This window comes from Astatotilapia calliptera, chromosome 3, assembly GCF_964374335.1.
Source record: "Astatotilapia calliptera chromosome 3, fAstCal68.1, whole genome shotgun sequence".
In the NCBI taxonomy this organism is placed as follows: Eukaryota; Metazoa; Chordata; class Actinopteri; order Cichliformes; family Cichlidae; genus Astatotilapia; species Astatotilapia calliptera.
The window spans coordinates 6109686-6127453 of NC_137424.1; the positions used below are offsets into that span (position 1 = coordinate 6109686).

Genomic DNA, 17768 nt, shown 5'->3' on the forward strand with positions numbered 1-17768 from the left:
GGGAACATGCTGCTCTGTCAGCACTCAGGTTTCATACCTGGTGATCTCAGAGGACAAAGCGGCGTTACAGCAGCGCACGTTGATGAGACCTGATGCTCTGAACAGTTCAGACTTCAGCCTCACTCTGAGAAAACAAACGACTGACTGTCAGCAGCAACTACACCTGCTCCATCAGTGACGGAGAGAAGAACTGAGACTGAGAGACATACAGCTGCAGGTCAAAGGTCAGAAACGCCCGCTCTTTGTACGGGTCAGGAGTTAGTACTGCAGAGGTCAGAGGTCAGCTTGCTGACAAACCATTTGAAACAGTTTGGAGCTAAAAGCACAACAGCAGAGGAAAGAAGAGACACTGCAGAGATGATGCAAAATATTGTGTTTTGTTCTCAGCTGTCAAAAAGTGTAACACACGTGTTCCAGCACAGCCTTTGTGTACTTTCACTTCTCCATACTGTCCATTGGAAATCCTGTTTGTTACTTTTTGATTTCAGTCCATGTGTCCAAAGCAAACTTCTGTCCCACACTTTCTCTGCTGACTCTTCACCGATGCTCAGATGATCTCAGATGATTTCACCAGAACTCATCAAAATTCGGGCTCCACAGAAACCCAGACGTCACTAAACAAGCGTAACAAGCAAAGTGAAAACTGGTCGTTCAGCTTTATTGACCAAAGATAAGCTCACATGTCACCTCATGACACAGACACTTATTTCCACAGCATGCACGAGGACTGACAATAAGTGTCTATAAAGCCACTTCTATCTGCCACACCTGTGCTTCTGTCATGGTTGCTCTCCTCTCACTCTGTCATTTATCCACAGTCTGCCTCCCTCTGCTCCGTCAGCTGACGTCCTCTCTACACCACCTGCTGTGTTTTATCCTGCAAAAACACATTTAAGAAGCGTTGCACCGAGTAACGGGAGGAACTGCTATAAAATCCATTTAAAGGAGGTGGTGCTGAGTGCTGTGACTGGGGTCCCACCACTGACATCACGGGTGGAGGACATGTTGGAAAACTGCTACAAAGTGCTGTGCAGCCAGCAGAGCTTACAGTCTGTCCTGTGTGTCATACAGGCTCTCACACTTAGTGTTTCTGTGACACATTGAAGAGAAGTTTGTGTTGTTCACAGTTGTGCTTGTACTGAGTGACAGCTGACATGACCTAACAGGAATAATGTGTCTGTGCTGAATGAGAAGTAACACACAATGAAGTCTTGATGCATCTCAATCATCCAGGAAAGTGAGTCTGTTGCTTCTGTTCATCTGGACGCAGCGTTTTGTGGGAGAAACGTGTCGTCATCATCAGGTGACGTCTTCAGTCTCAGCTGCAGGTTTCAGTCTTACAAACAGGACATTTGCATAAAGACTGAAAGCAGCTGCAGGAACGATGGGCTGGGAGCTCCGTTCCTTCATCTTAATTATGCAGATTCTCAGGACCATTGATCAACAACCACTGATCCATGTCCATGAGTCCCATTCACAGAGATGTGGGAATGGCTGCAGTCACAGCATGTAAGATGGAAATAAATGAGAAGTATTTAGCTGAAGTGGATTTGATTTATGTTACTTCTTTTTTAACTTGTAGTTCTACATTGGAAGATTATTGTGATATTGAAATATAAAAATACATTTATATTCTATTATTTTCTCAAAATAAGCGTCACACTCGTGGAAGCCGGTGTAGCCGCCGAAACGCCTGCATTTATGGAGACTTTCAGCCCCAGGTAGGCCAGTTATGGATCTTGGATCCACATTATGTCAGCAGCTGTTCTCCACCGTGAACTGTGTTCAAACAAACACGCTCACGCCTCACAGACGACAGCTCACAGTCCTGTAGAGATAAAGTGACTTCGTACAGCCCCGACCTGCAGACGCTGTGCGCAGAGGTTCAGGAGCAGAAGTCCCGTTGTAAACATATCACGGCAGACCCGACGATGTTTGCATGAACGCGCTTTTTTTAAAAGTCAGGTCGAGGCTCCAAAAGCCCAAAGGCGATATAACAGTTTGTGTTTGCTACATGGATCATTGTAGTTCAGCTTTCCTTTGTTATATTTCTTTAAGAGCTCAAAATGTGTTCATTACATAAATCAAATGTAATTTTCTCTGTAGCACTTCATGGATTTCATAAGCAACACACTGTAGTTGTTCACACAAAGCATAAAGGTAAAAACAATATACACAGTGTTATCTTCATTTTAGATGTCACAAAGTATTTGCGGCTCCCAGTGTTTTCCCGAACCCTGACCCTTTGCGTGGAAACCGGGTCCAAAAGGCTCTTTGGGTGTTAAAGGTTGCTGACCCCTGCACTAGGCCCAACTGACACATATATTTGATTCCAAATACAAAAAATAATGTGTAACCTGCTGGAAGAATGTAGGAGGTTGAGACAGGATCTCAACACTTGGTGTCTGCAACAAAAGACAACAATATGTGGGCCGATCGTGGCTCAAGAGTTGGCAGCTCGTCTTGTAATCGGAAGGTTGCCGGTTCGAGCCCCGGCTTGGACAGTCTCGGTCGTTGTGTCCTTGGGCAAAAAAGCACTTTGGGGTCCTTAGGGACGAGTAAAGCGCTCTACAAATACAGGCCATGTAATGGCAGAAACATTCTCTAGTGTAAATCCTGACTAGTTCATTAACTACAGATCAGTTTCAGTGAACATTATTCACAGAGGGATCTGAGTTCCTTATACCAGACTCTACAGAAACTGTAACACTGTGCAGCTCTGCGACTCAACAATATGACAACAATGTAACACACACTAGAATCATCAAATAAAGCCCCACTAACCACTAGAACTAGAACTAACTAACTAGCACTGGACACTTGCATATTAGAGATTTCTACCACCATAGGAGGCGAGATATCATCCTTGAACCAGAGCATCCAGCCCTCAATTTCGGACATAAAAAGCGACGTGGCCAGGCATGATAACACTTTGACTGAACTGCAGGACTGTGCCTCGAACCACTCTGACACCATCGCCACTCTCCAGGCCACTGTGGAGCGTTTGTCTGCGGAGGTAAAGAAGTTAGATGAGAGATGTGGAGCTCTTGAGGCACTCCAGGAGGAATCATTTAAGAACTGCAGGAATACCAGAAGGCACAGAGGGACCCAAGATGACTGAGTTGGTTCACACCTGTTGGCGGAGGCGCTATCTCTCGAGGAGAAGCCACTCATCGATCGAGCACATAGAGCGAATCGCCAGCGTCCCAAACAAAGTCATCTTCCTCGGCCCATCATCTTGAGATTGCACTACTACCACATTGGTGAGGAAATTCTGCTGAAAGCTGCAGAGAACAAGAACCTGATGTATAAGGGTTTTTAAAATAAACATCCTCCCAGATTTCCCTCCCTCTGTTGGAAACGCAGAGCCGCATTTGCAAATATGAGAGGAAGACTACGTGGGATGACCGGCGTCAGGTACAGACTGCTATACCCTGCAAAGCTGTTAGTGACCCATGGTGATGTGAGGAAAAGCTTTACCGATCCCAAAGAGACCGTAGACTACGCGGAGAAGCACCTCTCCCACCCACCTTCAAATGTATTAAAAGCAAGGATATATCTATATGTCTAACGCTGACACAGCACTGTGTTTCTTCTTTTCCTTTATATTCCATGTAAAGGTGAATATGGAGCGTTTATGGCGATTTTCTGAATCTCGGGCAGATGAACTTCCCTGAAGTGTTTCTTGCTGGGTGTCGAGTGTTTGACCGACGCATGAAACGACACGTTTGTGAGTCTTTGTGAGTATTTATCACACGGCGTGCTGCGGGGAAAAGCCTGTTGTAACATTCATGTTTTAGCCCCTGACGGCTCTTTTTGGCTTTTCATCCCTAAACTCTCTGCATGCTCTTTCATGTGATTCCTTTTATTTTGAAAAGTCTCAATAGGATCTTGAGCTTTATTGTGAAAGGTTTATGTGGAAAATAAAGAAGCGGACGGCGGAGCCACGCGATGGTTTTACCGGCGTTGTTGCTAACGAGCGTCCGTAGTGTGTTTATATTAAATATAAGAGAAAGAGAGAACTTTAATACAGACACTACAGTGAGCATCACAACCATGTAACATATTTTACACCATGAAACAAACGATGTTTCATATCATCATCTGATATATATGTTATATGGAACAGGCCCAGCTCAGGCTGCCTGTGATGCAGCACAGCGCCACCCTGTGGTCATCACTGCACTGGTGACACTACAAACAACAAGTATACAGGATGGACGGTGGCCCTGAGAGCTCACACACACTGCTGCTTCTAAAACACCATGAAACAGGAAAATGCTGTGAAAGCACAAAATAATCACAGTTCAAAGAGACAATAGTGACAGAAACAGAGGCTTCACTGGTGCTGAGGGAGAAATCCCAGAGAAGCTTCCTTCCTGCCAGTATACGAGCCCACCAACAGAGACAGGACCAGTTCATCCTCCATCACTTACTGTGGCTCACGTTGCTCTTCTGTTGCTTTGCATCACAGACGCGTCTTTACTGGCTTCTTCTTCTAATTGCACTTAGAAACATGTTGTCTTTAACCTGTCACAGCTGCCCAGATGTTGCTGCTGAGAACATGTGGAGCTGATTCATGTAGTCATGTGTCTGTGAACAGCCAATCACAGGAAGACTTTCAGAAGAAACTCAGAGGAACAGCTGAGATGTGCTGAGTGACACAAGAACTGACAACAAATGTTAAAGTTCAAATGGTGGTTTTGTTTGCAGGGACTGTGAGTGGATGGAGATCCTGGTCCTCCTCAGCTGTGAGTTCTTCCTCTGTCATGAGAACCTCAGGGGGAGAACATGTGCTCACTCTCAGCTGCTTTAACAGGAAAGAAGCTCTTTTAGATCAAAGCTGAGAAACTGTTTGTAACAGCGAACTCTGTCACCTTTCTCTCCTCAGCCTGCTGCTGGACAGGCCCATGAAGCTCTGCTGTAAAGGCTTCCATGTCCCAGGCTTCACCTTTACCTGCTGACCAAAACAGCGATGGGGAGTGGAGCAGCAGGTAGCAGAGGTGAGCCTCTTGTATGCAGCCTGTTATCTGTGGGACCAGGGAGGACGTGACACAGATGTTGCTGATTCAACATCTGTGTGACAGCTGGAGCAGCACAGTCTGTAGGAAACATCTGTGCATGTAGGAGACACCAAGGTTTACATGGTGGAAGCAGACGACTGACTCAAGCAGCCTCACATCACAGGCTGCTGGCTACAAGCACATGACCACAGTGACTGGTTTCACTGGTGTCTGTCCCAGTCTGTGGCAGAGATACAGGAAGTCACAGACAGCCTGCACACAGCGTTTCCTCTGGAGTGTGTTTCACACCCTGTTTGTGTTTCTCACTAACATGTTGTAGTTCTTCCTGCACACAGCAGCACTTTGATCATTTCTCCTGCTTTTCTTCCTTTTCTAGCTTTTATACACTGACAGTAACACAAAACTCCAAAGTCATCATTTGAGGAGCTTCTTAAGAGTTTCTGTGAGTTTAGTGAAGTCAGCCTCTCAACAATAAGTGTGTGTGTGTTGATTATCTAATGTTCAGAGAGGACTGCACTGATGTAGCATCCAGGTGAGCAGCTTATGAGCCAACAGGGGAAATTTAGCTGTATTATTGTTGTTTAAATGTAATAATTTATGATTTCATGTTCCAATATTTCACTTTTCCCAACGTTTGTTATCATTTGGTCTGAAAACCATGACAAACAGCAGTGTTACAGTTGTTAGCATTAGCTGCTATAGAGCACTCAGTCACTGTATTGGTGTTAGCGACATGAACATATCTGAGCTAACTGTGTGTTCCAGATGTGCAGCAAACCCAACTGTCCCTGTGTTTTCCTGCTGTAGACATTATCCCCATGATGCTGACGTCCTCTGGTGGGACGAGCTCACACGTTTATGGATTCAGATGCTAACTGGACCAGACTGGTGTCAACCTTTGTGCTATAGAAGCAAATCAAAGAAGAACCAGTTGAACCTGAGCTGTCTGTAGTGGTGACACCAACACCATGTCACCTGCACATGCTGACCCAGGGTCAGTGTTGAACCTATAAGCTGTGTCCTCACAGTTCAATATGTCCTCACTGCACAGGTCAATGACATCAGAGCTGTAATGTTGTTCCCGTCTCACTAAAACTTCTGGCATAAGGTGACTTTTCTGGGTGATTCCTACTCCAGGGTCACCAGTTTGAATCCCTCTGTTACTGCTGGGAACGTGCTGCTAAAGTGCCCTTGAGCAAGGCCACGTCCAGCTTCTGAAGCCAACCCTGGGCTCTGCTTGCTGGCAGTGACAGAGTAGATGAAACAGCTCAGTGGATGCTAACTCACAGCTAACAGCGCTCTGTCATGGATAAGTGAAATAAAGCTGACTGACCCACAGCTGCACACAAACACCTCCAACACCTACAGGTCAGCAGGTCCACTGCTGTCTCTGATGGGCCCAAACTTTGCTTGTTCAGCGTTTGCTGCTGCTGACTTTGAAAATCACACCAAACATGGAATCAAATATATCGACTCAGCTTAGACTACAGAGAAGCTCGGCTCACAAAACTCAACACAAAAGGCTTTTTAAAGACAACAATCACTTTGACAGACACACAAACACGACTGAGTACAGAGCAGCTGCTGGTTTGAAGCCACAGAAATGTTCAAATGTTTAAACACACTGCAGCGTTGCAGCCGTGATGCATTTGTGCTGCTAAGGCCACACACATCAGCTGCCTTACATTTTAGTACCAGTTCATCTCTGACCATGGCAGCACAGTCTTTCCAGTACAGTGATGTTGGTGGGGACAGTGGGGACTGATTGTTCATTGGCTGTAAGCCGGTCACATGGACGTTTAACTGGTGCTTTGGTTGCTCTGTAGTCTGTTGTGCCTGTGAGCTGCTCCTAAAATGAGACAGATTATAATTGTCACCATTCTGTTAATGACTCTTATTATGTGCGCTCTCCTCCACTGTCACACTAAACACATTAAACCTTTATTTTTGTGTAAAGTCAGGATTTATTGGCTCTTCTTAAAAGCGTCATGAAGTGCAAAACTCAGCAAACATTATACAAAAGTAGATTTAGAAGCTGAACTGAAAACATTTAAAGTGACAGTCAGCACAAATCCAGCTGACATCTCCATCCAACCCAAGTCTTCATTTAAAGTCATTATAACTGTGACACACGTTTGTTACAGTATTAATCCTGCCTGATGCTGCAGGGCCAACATCATGAAACAGGCTCAGCATTTATTTCCATTATGAAACTTTATCATTAAAAACAAACCATTGTTCTGCAGTCGTCCCAGGACTGTCGGTCAAACGTTCTCTCCACATGTTTAAGGCTGAGCTCACTTTATCGTCTGCCTGAAGGAGGGAAGCAGATGTTACTAAACATCACAATAAAACATATGAAATGGGTGCACATGAGGAACGTCTGCACTGTTAAAGCCATGCAAACATCTTCACACATGAAGCAGCAACACCTCTCAGTTTTGCAGCAGCTGGTAAAAGCCACAGTGATCCTGGAGCCTCCCTGAAGGACTCGTTCATCAGTAACTGTCAGGAGGACGATTAAACCTGCTGCACACGTCCTGTAGTTACACACTCGGGAGGAAAGACGACGTCCTCGCTCTGCAACATGATCTGTGTTTCATCCAGGACGCTCAAACACAGATTGGTCTCCAAATATTAGACGCACTGGTTCTTCATGCGTTTCTACCTGAGCACTCAGAGTCATTTCTACAACAGGCCTCCTTCACCTGCTGGTGCCTCTGTTTCTGTGTTTGGCTGTTTCCACCAGTGCCTGATGTTTGTGATCTTTGATCTGTTCTGAAGTCTCTCTTTGTGACACAAATGTTGTTTGGCTTCTTTTGCAAACAAGGCAAAAGAACTTTAATGGATTCATTTGCTGATCTTACTTTTCTGATGCAAAGCCGTCCTTTCAACGCTTTAGAAAGAAAACCCAACAATGTTTTTAAAACTTTCCCAAAATGAAAAAGCTATTAAAACCATAAACTTCTGCTCCTTGATCATGTGATTCTTCTTCTAGACTGTCTGTAATTGTTATTGCTGATTGTCAATAAAGTTGTTTTTTATAAGTTATGTTGTAAAGGAAGCTTGTGGCGAGGGAGGAGGGGCGACTAAAAGCAGGTTCATATAGTGGGAAAGTCCTCAGGTCATGTGAGGATATTTACTGATGCGTCAACACTGTCAGATAAAAGAACGGCTGCTGCATTTGTTCTCCCACAAATAAGTTTGGTGATGAGTAAAAGAATTACAGATGATGTGGCAGTTTATACTGGGAGCTGGTAGTGATGTTACTGGCTTGAACTGGGTGGAGGACGCACTAATATGGAGGTATGTGGTTTGCTGGGACTCTAGCAGCGTGCTAGTGAGCACAGGTGATATGTCTTCAGACTCTAGGCAACATATTGTTTTTGATATACTTCATTTACTGTATAGAATCAAACACAGAGGGATAGAAGTGGATTTCTTATGGCTCCCTGTGAATATCGGTGTTGATGCAATGAACAGGACGATAAGTTTAAAAAGGTGCAGCAAGAAGAAGTCGTGCAGGTTTGACTATAAAATACAGTGAAAGTGAGGTGAAGAGTATAATGAAGGTAAAGATGAAGGACGAGTGGCAGGCACACTGGGACAGAGACGGGAAAGGCAGATATTATTATACAGAAAACAGTCGTGTAGAAGAAGCTGCAGCAGAGACCAGGATGGAATCTGGAGAGTCAGAGTTGGTCACACAGGCTTGAATAGCACACTTAAAAAGGTAAACATGACACAGGAAGTGTGACTTCTGTGGACCAGAGGAGACGTTTGACGGGTTGTTAGCGTCGTCAGGATGCTGGATGGAAACGCTGTGCCTGATAGGATGATTACAGGCTGGACTTTGTCTTCCTGTTACAGATGGATCCAGGCCCTGGATGACTGCTGGACACACATGACCCACACTAGGCTGCCTTCATCCATCCTTTCCTCCTTCACTGAGACTCAGAGTCAGCATGTATGTATTTATCAGTGATTTGAATCCTTTCATTACAGAGTGAAGTTAAAGTAGACGTGTGAACACACTAATAAACACAAAGGGACACAACTACTACTCCATGATGGAAAGCTGAAGTATTACACAGCTTTATGAACCTCCTGTTATCCTGGTAGACGAGTACAGCAATAAATCTTTTACTTGAACATCTTCTGGCTCCAATAAGCTTTGAAATGTGACCATGAAGTTAGAGACACACTGACTGAAACCCACAGCTGTGACTGTGGATCACATCCACACACAGTGTAGCTGCTGTCTCTGTGTGAGCCTTTGCACTGCTGCTCGCAGCACCGTTATATCACTCAGCGCTCGCTGCTGTTATTGAATCCACTTTTTACTGTCCGTGCAATCAAGCTCCTCTGCAGAGCTAGAAAATATCTTCGAACCAGTTTATGTGTTAGGGGATCCTTTGCAGCTGTGACTGTTGCCTCTGTTTTTGTCCTTTGGTTCCTGGGAGCCTTTTATCCATCCAAGATGGCGCCGGTGTGCATGGCTGGCCGTCTTCGACTCCGTCTGCGCCTCGGCGTTGTACTCCTTGTGTCTTTATCTTTGGCACTTTGTTCTCTAGGTGATTGTACGCTAATAACCTATGATAGAAACACGCTCCTGAATCTTCGTTTCTCCTGTTCTCAACGACCGAACTGTCTTGGGACCGCGGGTGATGCCATTCCCCTGATGCCCGTCTCTCCCACTCATCTGACCGATTTACCTCTTCACATGCCCCGCAGGATACGCCCCAGGAGACGGGGTAGAAGGAGTGGTGTCCGTGTCCGCTTCAAGGCTTATATCAGAGCCATGGCTACGGATTACCCCCCTACTAGCTGTGAATTTTCTCGTTTCATCCACCATCTTGGTAGCCGCTTTGCGGCTAAACTGCTCAACCACCGTTGGATATGTCCCGTTGGCCCTCAGTCCTATCCTGCCTGTCCAGTGGCCTTCCACTCTGCTCGTTCTTGGATATCACTGCCTGGCCGTGGTGTTCAGCAAAACAACCTCAGTACCCTCAAACGAGCTACTACTAAGGACAGGACTCCTCGGACTCGGATGGCCTTATTTAATGTTAGGTCTCTTTCTAATAAGGCCTTCCTCTTAAATGATTTTTTTCTCTCCTCGGGTCTGGATGTTTTATTTTTGACTGAGACATGGACCTCTCTGGGTGAGTTCATCCCCTTCTCTGAACTTCTCCCTTCTGACTGTGCCTTTTTTAGCTCATCGAGGCTTACTGGTAGAGGTGGTGGCTTAGCCTCGGTTTTTAGAAATAAACTTGAGGCACGGCTGCTACCCTCCCCAACCTATTCTAGCTTTGAAGCTCAGCTATTGGAATTGACTGGCCCTCGAACTACTCTGTGTGTCGTGGCTTATCGTCCGCCTAAATATCATAAGATGTTCATTTCTGAATTTGCAGATTTTTTGGGTTCTATTCTTTTTAAATATGATTCTGTAGTTATTTCTGGTGACTTCAATATTCATGTTTGTTGTATGGATGACCACCTGTCTAAAGATTTTTCTGCACTGACTGACTCTTTTAATCTTACCCAGTGGGTAAATGAACCTACTCATGTTAAGGGTCACACCCTTGATCTGGTTTTTTCATTTAACGTGGATATATGCATTAAGGAAATTAGAAATACTGGACTTTCTGATCATTCCCCGGTCATCTTTGACGTTGACCTGGGTATCGCTGACCCTTACTTGGAGGTTCCTCTCCATCCTACTCGGACTATTAACGCCGATACTGTGGTCAACTTCTCTACATCTTTTGTTAATTCTTCATTTAATATGTCGGACTGTTTTATCCCACACACACTTGAGAATTTTACCAATACTTTTTTAACTACATGTTCCTCGATTCTTAACACTATTGCACCTATCAAACACAAACGCCCCAGAACCTACTCGCAATGCTGGTTAAACGACTCTGTCCGTGTTCTACGGCGTTTGTGCAGGCGCGATGAGAGGAGGTGGAGGAATGATAGACTCCAGTCATCATATGACATTTTACGTATTAGCCGCTCGAAATTCCAATCTGCTGCCAGAATGGCTAAAGCAGCCTTCTTCGCTAAGATTATTACTTCTAATGGTGACAATCCTCGCATCCTATTTAAAATTTTTAACTCAGTGGTGAATCCTCGTCCCTCTATGCCACTCTCGTGCTCCCCAGGTCTCTGTGAAAAATTTTCAAACTACTTTCTAGATAAAGTTTTATCTCTTAGATCTACGCTTCCTTTGGTGGCTGACAGTATGTCTAATCCTGACTGTTCTGCTGCCTTACATCAATTTGAATTAATTTCACTTCCCACTCTGAAGCGTATAACTGAGAAACTAAACAATACTAATTGTGTACATGATGTTCTTCCATCTCGTATAGTCAAGGATTGTTTTAATGTAATTGGACCCTGTCTATTGTCTATATTGAACCTCTCCTTGCTTTCTGGTTATGTACCTTCAGTTCTTAAACATGCTTTTATTCAACCCGTTTTAAAGAAAAATAACCTGGATCATAGTGATTTTGCCAACTATAGACCGATTTCCAAGCTTCCTTTCTTGGCTAAAATCCTTGAGAAGGTGGTTCTACTTCAACTGCAGACCTACCTAGACGAGAATAATATAAATGATAAATTCCAATCAGCCTTTAAACAACATCATAGCACTGAATCAGCGCTGCTTCGTGTTTTTAATGATCTTTTACTTATGGCTGATAATGGTCGTCCTTCTGTTTTAGTTCTATTGGATCTTTCATCTGCATTTGATATGGTTGACCATAACATCCTAGTCGCAAGATTAGAGCACTCTGTTGGCATTAAGGGCACTGCCTTGGACTGGTTCAAATCTTACCTCTCCAATCGGCTTTCTTCGGTACATCTGGCCTCATCTTCCTCTTCCCCTGTACCTGTTTGCTGTGGTGTCCCCCAGGGTTCTGTGTTAGGCCCGACCCTTTTCTCACTGTATATGCTTCCTTTAAGCGCTATCTTTGAGAAATACCACATTGCTTTTCACTATTATGCGGATGACATCCAGATTTATTTTGAGTTACATGATGATCTCGCTTTATCTTTAAATAACTTTCGTGAGTGCATGAGTGAGGTCAAGAAATGGCTGTTGGCAAATACTCTTATTCTCAATGAAAAAAAGACTGAAATCATGATTTTTGGCAGTAATGCCCTTCGCGCCAAACTTCAAGATGCCTTTGGCTTTCTTACTAGTTCTTTCTCTGATACTGTCAGGAATCTGGGTGTCTTGTTTGACAGCTCCTTTAAACTTGATAAACAGGTGTCTGCTGTTGTCAGATCTAGTTTTTATCAGCTTCGTCTCATCTCCAGGGCCAGACACTATATCCCGTATAATGACTTAGAAAAGCTCATTCATGCTTTTGTAACGTCAAGACTAGATTACTGTAACTCACTCTATTCTGGTCTCCATGCTACCCTTCTACATAGATTACAGACAGTTCAGAATGCTGCGGCACGTATTCTAACTAAAACCAAGAAGTTTGACCATATTACTCCGGTTCTTGCTGAGCTGCATTGGCTGCCTATCAAATACCGTATTCAATTTAAAATTTTGCTGCTTACTTTTAAAATTATCAATAATACTGCACCAACCTATCTTAAGGAACTTTTAAACCCTTATGTCCCTGCCAGGGCTTTAAGGTCATCCTCGCAGTTATTGTTAGTTCAGCCCAGATCTCGGTTGAAATCTAGAGGCGATCGATCGTTTGCCTTTGCTGCACCTGAGTTATGGAACAGCCTCCCGATTGGCATTCGGGAGTCTGATTCTATTTTTTCTTTTAAAGCACGCCTTAAAACTTATCTTTTTGAACTTGCCTTTTCTACCCGTTAAATGCTGACTGTTAACTGCGACCTATTGCATTAACTTTTTACTATTCCTTCATTATTGGTGTTCTCTATCATGCGGCACTGGGTCTGCTATAATCTATGTGCTGCAGTCCATTTTATTAGTGGCTTTCTACTGTGAACATTGTCTGCTGTTCTTATTATATTTGATATTAATGTTCTTAACTGTATTATTTTATTGTTTTTCTGTAAAGCACTTTGGTATGCCTAGGCTTTTAATGTGCTCTATAAATAAAGGTTGTTGTTGTTGTTGTTTTACATTTCCATCAGCAACAAATATCTGAACAGGCTTTATTGTAGGAAATACAGGATTAAATAGTTGTCATTATTTATTAGATGTTGTTAAAGATGATCAGATGCTTGTTTAGTTTAATACTGTGGCTTCAGTCAGCATCACTGTGCTGTATAGTTTTATTTTTCTGATCCTTCTGTTAAAGTTGCTGAATAAAAGCTGGTTGGTCTGCACCTCACCGCTGCCTCGAGCCTCCTTCTTTAAAGCAGCAGAGGCTCTTCATTCAGGTATCACAGCTCGAGTTGTTCTGCAGGAGACCCAGAGTACTGTCCTTGGTCCATAATGACATTAACTTTGATTCATGTCAACATGAAGCCTGAACGTCTGTGATGAACACACTATCAGCATCACTGACATATTTCATCATTTAAGAACACTTCCTGTCACCGTGGTGGTTACAGTGACATCATGCAGTTTGTGCTTTGACCTCCAGAGGGCGACAAATCAGCACAGACAGAGAGCTCCATTCAAACTTTGCTGCCATCAGGAATAATTCTTCAAATATAATCATCAGTGTTTGAGCAGCTATGATATCAGGGACAATCTAGACATGTGTGACAATACTGAACATGTCACATGACACACCTCAAACATCATGTGATCCACTCTCAGTCTGCACTTTCAGTCATGACTTCATGAATTTATGATCAGTTTACTCCTGAAATATTCAAATGCTGCAGGGTGAAGAACAACAAAGTGCTGACACATGTTTGTGTTTCAAACAGGAAAACCAGCAGAAATAAATCATCTTTGGACAACATGACAGAGATTAGTGAGTTTCCAACTTGCACTTGAATGCAGCACAGACAGATTCTGATGTTCGTGGTTGTAAACGTGTCCTCAAACGCCGCTCTGACTCTTTCCTTCCTGCTCAAAGTTCCTCTTTTCTGAACTTGGTGTTTGTGCCTGACGCTGATCGTCTCCGTGTGGAGCTCCGTGCGAAGGTAACGTTAGCAGTGTGTAATGTTTCCTGGCTAACATCAGCTGTGTGCAGCTCAGTTCCAGCACAAATCTGCCGCTCCATAGTTCACGGTAACGGACTCATGAGGTCGACCGTTAAACGCTCTCCCGCCATTTTGTCTGTGTGCGCGGATGTGTACGTTTTTGTTACCACTGTCATCTCATCAATAGCCTATTTGTAAAAGATCTCTGTTCATAGTTTAGTTGGATTTTAAAACTCTGTAGTTGGACAGTTTTATTTTGGACTGATGCTAAAATTCTTGCTGATTGTTTCTGTCGAGGTTTTGTACTTGACATCCGCCATTTTGGATGTGATAAGCTGTAGAGAGTGCGTCCAAAAAGAGAAACCAGAAAGAGAACCTGTTTTATTAATAACCTCTTGCAAATAGAAGAATATGAAAAAAACAACAGCAAATAGGATAAAACCTTTAAATTACTTGAATTTCTAAAATCACCATCATCTGTTAACACAAATTTGATCATTTCAAATTTTTGTTTTCATTTTCTCTTCCCAGTTACTTCTTTCTCATTCTCTTCATTCTCCTTGTCACCTTACGTCTCACTCCTTAACTGAAGTTGTAGTTCTAACATAAGAAGTCCCACCAACGTCCTTTATTTAATCTCTGTGTTGTCACAGTTATTATCATCAGATCAGACATGAGACCCAGACAACAACATAAGTTTACAAGCTAACATCATGTCAGCTAACATTAGACGATAGCATCATAAACTTTAAATTACTTTGCCTCTGATCAACAGTTTGATTACATTCTCACATCACAGGTTTATTTGCTAAGTGTGAGTCCGCCCACATTAGATCCACTTTTCAGCAGGTGGAATAATTTGTAGTATATAGGTAATACATCAACAATGCTGCCGTGGCTAAGTTAGGAATATTTATAATGTCATTTCCAAAACTTGCATATGATCTGCAATTTGTAGCAGATCTACTGACTGTCACAGAGCAGCTGGAGCAGTCTCGAATGCAGGTCAGTCCACTGCTGCCCCCTGTGGCCAAGTGCCATAGCTACTGCTGGATGAACTCGTGACACATCTGCACCTGTTTCTATGAACACATTGAGTCTGAGTGGCTGCACTTACACTGGTGCATTCAACATATTGAAAGATGGCAGCAATGTGGATTGTCAAGACTCAAACCAACCATTGAGCAAAGACAGCAGCATCACTTGTTTCTGTTTGTTATACAGCCAGATTTACTCGTGACACACATGTGCAGCTGCTTTATCACCTATTCTGAATTTGTTTCAAGCACAATACATTTGTTACACATGTTGGGATATTGTGTTTGTTTTAAATGTTATATACCTGTGTGGTATGTGACTTGTGTTGCCATGACGCCAGGTCTCTCTTGGAAATGAGATTTTTAATCTCAATGAGATTTTTTTTTACCTGGATAAATAAAGGACTAATTTGTAACTTTCAGTGTTTTCCGGTCTTCCAAAGGAAAAAAAACCTTCAACTACATGACATGCAGTTGTGTATTTGTTTTCACCTTATCATACACTTGAAGTTTTACAAATCACCACTTCTTTAGTGAATATCATTTCAGTCTCAGACAACCTCGTTTCTCTTACAGAGGTTGAATGCACCTTCTGCGGATGGCGGTACCACACAGTGTGCGTGGACTTCCCCTGCACAGAAGGCAACTACAAATGCTGTGAATGCTAAATAAACAGAAACAAATGATCCCTGTTGTCTTTGCTTGATGATTGGTTTGAGTCTTGACAATCCACATTGCTGGCGTTGCATCTTTCAATGGCAGCAATGGCAGGTATCAGTGCTCAAAGCTTTTGTGTTTGTTTCCAACAAGTTGCCCACCTCGGGAAACAAAAATGTGTTCTTTTACTTGTCAGATGAACATATGAGACACTTTGACTCTTCAGTGCAGTGTGGAGCCTAACAAAGATCTGTTTTGTGTCCCAGCTGATCAGCAGGAGGAGGAGAGTCTGACGGAGCAGCAGAGGAACATTTTCAGCTACTTGGACTCAGCTCAGCCACTACAGAGGAAACAATGAGCTCAACACAGAAGGTGACAGACAGAGCAGGACCATATGACCAAAGATATTTATCACCATATACATTTGAACATTTGCCATAACGATGTAGCTGACGATAGAATTGACACCAGACAAAATACTTTACAGCTGCACAACTTTATTAAAAACCCATCAATGTATTTTCACTGAAACAAGCAGCTGTTGTTTATGTGCATTAAAGTTATATAAAAATGTAACAGTGCAAATGCAAATTCCTCGCTGACAGTTTAACCAAAAGGCGTTTCCAGTGGAAACTGGCCGACACATCCTGAGCATAACCATGTATAATATCCACTAAACTTCAGAAGAGGTTATACAGTCGTGGCCAAAAGGTTTGAGAATTGCATAAATATTGGAACCTGGAGAAGTTGCTGCTTAAGTTTTTATAATAGCATTTTGCCTGCACTCCAGAATGTTATGAGGAGTGATCAGATGAACTGCATCGTCCTTCTTTGCCATGAAAACGAACTTAATCCCCAAAAAGCCTTACCACTGCATTTCATTGCTGTCATCAAAGGACCTGCTGAGACCATTTCAGTGATCGTCTTCTTAACTCAGGTGAGAATGTTGGCGAGCACGAGGCTGGAGATCATCATGGCTGTATCCCGATTCAGGTTCTGCAGCTTTAAAGTCCTCAAGGGCCGCGTACTCAAAGACCGCTAAGGCCGAAGTGCGAGGCTCGTGAAATGGGACGTCTAGCCTCCGTCGCGCTGCCCAGGTTGCCTAGCAACCATGATACTAACAGCTGGAAACGTTTCATACAGCTTTGTTTGACAGAAATGAAGGAGAACATATTTAGTTCATTTGTTTCTACATGAGCTCTGTGTGATTTGATGAGTATCTGAGGCTGAGACCACAGGACTGTGAAACATGATTGTTGGGCTTCATTTCTGTGCTGAACAGTCGTTTAAGATTAGCTGTAAATAACAATTAGCTGATGTTGTTCATGAGACTAAAGTCATCTCACTGTGGTAATGTAAATATAATATGGCCAATATTATAGTTATTATATTAATCACTTCACTCACAGACAAGTATCTGTGACAGTGTGTATATAGATGTATCATATATAAGAGACAAATATTGTTCATTTAATATGTTGGTACTAAATTTGGCTCAGTGCTTACATATATGTGTAAAAAGCAAATGTAGGAGCTGTGATAACTGTGTCTGATAGAATGAAGAGTCGACTGATATATGAAATATTCCTTTATTGGGTGAGAAAATCAGACCATGTCATAACTGCTGTAAGTCACACAGAATAGATATCAGAGCCTTAAACAGGCTGACTTCTGCTAAATGGGTCAAACTGGGCAGAAAGTCTACAAACACATAACATCCTTATAGAATATGATGTAACACTATAGATCAACTTAGCTCAGAATATATAAAGCATATAAACAGTTACAGCAATATGATGCAACAAACACAGCAGCTACTGATCCAAAATACTCAAAGCTTCATAGAACTGAAACCAACATTTATTTTTAGCTCCATTCTGCTGCTGATACAGACTTTAGGTTTCTGAACATTAAACTTGTTGCTGCCTTTCATAGTGTGTAACTTGAAGGCCCT

General features: G+C 43.0%; 2 protein-coding genes across 6 annotated transcripts in view; both read left to right on the forward strand.

The window, feature by feature from the left end:
- LOC113011576 (protein NLRC3-like) overlaps positions 1-17768 on the forward strand; it is a 471371-nt gene that overhangs the window by 415450 nt on the left and 38153 nt on the right. The gene's annotated exons all lie outside the window — the stretch shown is intronic.
- Positions 1-17768, forward strand: part of LOC145424323 (uncharacterized) — an 86504-nt gene that overhangs the window by 64604 nt on the left and 4132 nt on the right. Inside the window, exons 2-4 of one of the 5 annotated variants that reach the window (XM_080297522.1) lie at positions 8895-8991; positions 15734-15799; positions 16081-16186. In XM_080297522.1, coding sequence (XP_080153648.1) covers positions 16169-16186 — 18 coding nt within the window. In that variant the 5' untranslated portion in view covers positions 8895-8991; positions 15734-15799; positions 16081-16168. The other 4 variants (XM_080297529.1, XM_080297533.1, XM_080297520.1 and 1 more) reach the window with 4 other exon arrangements.